We start from the raw sequence: 5,965 nt of genomic DNA, 5'->3' as shown, positions 1-5,965 counted from the left end.
AGCAGGAAGGAGAAAATTGTTCATAAATCAGAACTAAATCTTTTAACTATTTTTCTGAGGAACTATCACTTGGCACCTTCTACAAATGACACATTCACACTAACACCTCTTGCAGGCAAAATGGCCTAGGAAACTGCACACATTCACAGAAAAGAACAGCATAGAGGCATAAAGCATTTATATGAAGCATCACTTCAGGTTTTATAAGCACCACACAATACTTTCTACTTAAGTTCTGCAAAATCTGAATACACAATGCACACATTCTAAATACAGCTCAGTGAAACCAAGATGACTGGAATAATTCCATATCTACCCCAAAAGACTTGACAAAGCGTCTCTAATTTCTAAGCCCTCCTCTGAACATACCTAAAAGGAAGGGGATTAGCCTTTAGCATAAACACTGGGATGCAAAAAGACTTGTTCCCTTGTGTACAGACTTTCAAAATTCATGTCACCCACTGCAGACTACAGTATGCCAGGATAAAGCTCTCCATTTGCCCTGCTGAAGCAATGTCACTTCATACAATGCATTTAAATTTATTACACCTCAAAAGTACAAGCCTGGTCTGGTAAACAAGTGATACTAAACTGCAGTGACTGCTTGTGGCTTAGGGTAGGTGTTTCAAAGAGTACCTACAGCACCTGTCATAAGCCTGAATTCATACTACCAAACTATTCCTATTCAGTGAGAAATTTTAATTCCTTTTGACTACATGGAATCTTTGATAATTTCAAAATATATGTACATATATTTACATTACATCTATATGTAATGAAATTGGAAATTTCTAAGAAAATTAAGCCCTGTTATATTGAGGTAAAAATATTCTTAAATGGATAACTAGGATTCCTATTCACCCTGGTAGAAGGGAGGTATGTGAGTAGAGATACCAGTATTCTGCTCTCTGTGAAGAAAGTCCTAGTGGAGACAAAGGAACTGACATGGTATGTCTACTCTGCACAGCAGTTGTCCTCTGTGGCCCCATGGATCCTGGTGGTCTAAGCAGAGACATACTGCATTACATCGAAACTCTATCTGGATATAAAGTCTTTCTTTCCATAGCACACACTAGGCTTTATTCTAACTCAAGGACTCCTCCACAGACCAGAACTACTGAGCACATAGCAGAGTACACATGCCCATTCAAAAGATGGCAAGGACTTTCCTACTAGTTATCCTAAAGAACTATTTCAGTGTTTTGTCCTTTAAAGTTGAAACAACCTTTTTTCAAAAGGCACCATTTCCCTTTTATACCCATTTTGCCCTTCTTCCCATTGAATTCAAGTATCTACATTTCAGTACCTGATCACAAATGCTGACCATATAAGCTTTCCTTAATTTTTACCATCCCATCATTATGTTTCTGTAATGTTTTTCTATAGCTCTTCACAGTCATAAACATGACTTTTAAGCCAGAGTTCCAAAGAGATGCCTGCATCTAAATGATATGCAGTCTTGAATTCACTAAAGCAGTATTCCATGGAACTTCAAAACAGCAGTAAAGCAATCCTTGCAAGTTACCCAGCATAGTCTTATGAGAAAACACACTAATGGGGGAATCATTGAGGAAAAGTATTCCTGAATGAGTAAAAGGAATAAAGAATTCCTTTCCTCCATGAGCAGAATTAGAAGCAGACTTGAACTTTCTAGTAGGAAAAAGCCATTTCAAGCAAATGAAAATGAATGTGAGTCTTATTTTCACATCAACCTTAATTTAAAAAGGGACCAAAAGAATAAAGTTCTACAGCCTATTAATGTTGAATAAATGCTTCCAGGTAGCAATATTTTAGTGCAGGAAAACACTTGGCAGTAAGAGTTAAGAATTCATGGTGGTCAAATATTAATAGAACAGTCCCTACCCCTTCAGAATACATTGCATAATTTAGCAGTGTAGACCTAACTAATTCAAGACTAACAACGGCTGAATTTTAAGAGAATGAAAACAAAAAGTTTACATAGTGAGTTCCATGATGGTGCATTTAAGATGTGCTGCTACCTACAGCAAGAAAGTTTCAAAGCCTTTCGACGGAGTCAACTTAAACATCTCTCATTCCTTTTGATATTCTGAAGAGAATGATCCTATCCTGAAAACATGATTCATTTATCAGTTGTTCTCAACGTATTATTTGTGTGATCAGCATAACTTTTATTCCAGCAAGAACCATTCTTGTCTTAGAACTCCTATAGAACAAGACTGTAGAACAGAAACAGTAGAGATTAACAGTTTTAAATCATAGAATCATTTAGGTTGGACAAAACCTCTAAGAACATTGAGTCCAACCATAAACCCAGCACTGCCAAGTCCACCACTAAACCATGTCCCTAAGTGCCCATACAAGGCCTTAAATGACTCTCAGAATACCTTAGAGGAATTAATTACTTTTATTCTGTATTTTGCTATTCATTAATAGTATTCACTCACCATGATAATCACTTAAGCATTAGGCCAAGGCAATTTAAAGTTGACACAGCTTCAGCTTCATATCACTCCTGAATATTAATGGCAGTCAGATGTCAAAATCTGTTTTAAAAAGTTACATCCAAGTATAGTTTCATCAAGTCTTCACTTAACCCTATACACTGAAAGTAAACCACATTGATTACCCTTTGGGTAACAGTTTCTTTTTGTCTATTACACACTACAACTTCAAGCTACAAATAAAATTACAGCAATAATACACAGCAATGCATCAGAAGACAAAGGATTAGAGCACTGTAATGCAAAAGTGTAACAGTCAGAATAGTTAAAATATTCATGAAAGAACTTTTACAAGCTCTTAGATTTAGCAAATATGAAATTTGGGCTTACCTTTGGGAACTGTTTTACTGGAATCAAAACTTTTTGTCCCAGCTTCATATTCTTATTGATGACTACATCAATATACTTTTCTTCTTCCTTTCCTTCCCCTTTTTGGAATTTTTCAATTTCTGTTAAAGGGAAAAAGTTAGTTATTTTCTGTTTAATGCAACAATCTAAGAACTGAGGATCTTCAAAGTCAGTATAAACTGAAAACTATTAAAGCCTAACACTATGGCATAATAAACACTGCACATTACATAACTAATGCATGTAACTGGTTATGTACATCAATGGGGTAGACCATGTTGTGCTTTTTCAAGCTTTTTTAATATTCATGTTCATATCAGCACCTCTCAAATTATAACTGAGCATTTTAAACATTAACTTTTAACTTAACACTTCGTACATTTATATTTTATATGGCTCAAGCAGTAAAAACTTAGATACTGCTGTTCATTTTTAAATTAAACTCACAACTAGGTTAGTACTTTATTATTTCCTCTATACAGTAAACAGTCTAGAGTTTTAATGGTGGTTGTCTATAGTGCACTGATGAGCAAATGTCAACCTTTTGACTGTTCAGGGATGTAGTTGAGACACAGATCACACCCCAAAATCTGAGATGAGTTATATCAACGACATAATTAGTGTTGAAATTAGAAGTTCAAATCCAGGCTGCGTGACTAGTCATTCCAGAGATACATATAAAACTGATTCTGGATTATAATTCTCTCCAAATACTGACTCTCCAATGTGCTAATGAAAAATCGCAGGTTTCACTTCATTAGTGGGGAAACATGAGGAGCATACAAAGTGACTAAAAATGAAGTACTGCTTAAAGTCTTTGCTGGATCAGGTCCAGCATGCTGTGGGTTAAACACATTAGCACAAGACATACCAAAATCCAATCAACTTCAGAAGTGCAATAGAAGTTACTCTATGGAGTTCTAACAAGAAACACTCTTCTATTCCACTTAACCAGTGGAAGTTAATGACATTTATCCTTGAAGGTTTAGTAGGAATGTGAACTTGAAACAGGAGACAACAACAAAAACTTGTGTTCAAAAGAAACCAATCAAAAATATAGAAGCAGAAAGCATCCTTTAGGTACACTTTAAAAAGACAACATAGTTTGAAATAACTTCCAATGAAAAACAAAAGTAGCAAGCCAACACATTTCTTACTACTGAAAAATCCACTTAGCTTTAAAGAACACCAGTCTATTCTCATTTACCACAACAGAAGTGAAGATAATATCTCTCCCAATAACAAACTCCAGTTTTCCATGCAAGCTTTCACCTCACTACCACAGAACAGGAAATAAATACCACTGCATTTATTCAAGTTAGCGCTCAATGACTGAAGTGCTCAGCAACTGAAGAACTAAAAGCCAAACTAGCCTCAGACTAACCTGAGGGCTTCCCCAGCTATACTGTCAAATCTTCATGGCAAGTCCCCAGGAAGTTTTTGATTCATATGGATCCTAGTAACGTAAGCATTTTGGAGGAGCCCCATCAAAGCAACCTTCCTCCTAGTGTCCTTACATTGCAACGTGCCCAGAGAAAACACCAAACCCCTCAGCCCACAAGCTGACAAGAAGTACTGTCAAATATATTATCAGTTGAATACAGGTGAAAACAGGATTCACATGTTTTTTGTAGACGCCACTTTATAAAGTAGAGAATTATGGGCAATAAAACAGATGTAAAATAACACTGAAGTTTATTTCCAGATGAAGTTAGGACTGAAATTTTATAGGGCATGATATTCCCACTCAGAAAGCAGGCAACTGGTATTTTGTAGACATCCAAGTTCCAAATACCTTATACAAATGTAAGTGTAGTGCTACCAAAGCACTCATACAAATAAACTACATTTAATACTCCTGCTTCCTGATATAACAAGAGGAGCTGTGATAAAGCTCTTCGATTCTCTTGGAAATCAAGACTAGATACATAAAGGTTTCTATGTTTTACAAGTGGAAAACAGAAACATGACACTGGTTTTTAACGCTGCTGTTGGTTTACACTATTGACAGTATAAATGCTCAAAGCTCAAAACCGATCCTAAGGATGATGCTCTTCAGAAACATTTTACACCAAGAAATACCAATATTAAAATTGCAATACATCCATTTTGTTATGGCTAAAGCAAATGCAGTTACAATAACATTTAATACAGCGTAATTTAGTATTGACTTTAAATGTTAAGACTAGAATTTGTTCAGAAAATTAAAGCACTATACTAGTATTTTGGAATATACCAGTGCACCAGAGACTCCTGGTAGATTGAGGCAAAATCCTTAGTTTGCAGGAGCTGTAATTACTGTTGCAGCGAAGGACCTTTCTCCTGAACTAATTTAAACTCATAAAATAGAAGTTCTTTAACAAAGCCCACCATGGTTTTGTAAACTGGTAAAGCTAAAGATCAGTTTTATACACACACACACAGACAGAGCAATCCCCCTGACCACCTGCAAGTTTAATTTCATAAAAATTTTATTTCCAGTACTAAGGATTTTAAATTAGAACCACAAGCTTGTGAATGAACAGTGATTTAAGAACCTTCCTATATACTGCCAAGAAATATTATATTTAAAAGTGAGCTTTGCTTCAGGAACATTCACATGTCTCAGACTTGTCAAGGTTAAAAAGTATTTGAAGACTTAAGAGCAGCAACATTCCTCAGGTAAGGCAGCTGTATAAATCCCTTATAACATCAATACACCATTATTTGTATTTCCTGAATATTTTAGCTAACAGTGTATTTGAATTCGGTTTTTGAAGGACTTCACTGCAACAACTTCATTAATGCTGGATACACTCAATTCTGTGGTATTTTAAGTAAGTTAAAAAGGTTGAAGAACATTCCCTTCCTGCTCTAATAAATATTAAAAGAAATCCATTCATTACTCTGATGATCAGTTTTCCTACCCCAAACAGCCACATACTTTTTATTTACCACTTTAAGAATAGCCATGTCTTTATTCTTTAGCTTCCACTCTTTAATCAACTTTCCACTGCCTGGAGAAGCTACTGAGACTCATAGGAAGCTGCCAGTAAATACTCAGTAAGATGGATCACAATTGTCCCCATTAGTTTTGAAGTAAGATGACTTTTTTCCTACCAGCTCATTGCCATGAAACTACAGAACAAGACAAG

General features: G+C 35.6%; 1 protein-coding gene across 1 annotated transcript in view; it reads right to left on the bottom strand.

Annotated features, from left to right (window-relative positions):
- Positions 1 to 2,928, bottom strand: part of KHDRBS3 (KH domain containing, RNA binding, signal transduction associated 3) — a 58,430-nt gene extending 55,502 nt beyond the window's left edge. Inside the window, exon 1 of the mRNA XM_010010247.1 lies at positions 2,814 to 2,928. Within this exon, the coding sequence (XP_010008549.1) occupies positions 2,814 to 2,861 (48 nt within the window). The 5' untranslated portion in view covers positions 2,862 to 2,928. The remainder of the gene's footprint in view (positions 1 to 2,813) is intronic.
- Between the last annotated feature and the right edge of the window lie 3,037 nt (positions 2,929 to 5,965).

This window comes from Nestor notabilis, unplaced genomic scaffold (genome assembly GCF_000696875.1).
Source record: "Nestor notabilis isolate BGI_N333 unplaced genomic scaffold, ASM69687v1 scaffold3652, whole genome shotgun sequence".
NCBI lineage: Eukaryota > Metazoa > Chordata > Aves > Psittaciformes > Psittacidae > Nestor > Nestor notabilis.
Note: the sequence above shows the minus strand (reverse complement) of the source record. Positions and strands in the feature narration are given on the sequence as shown.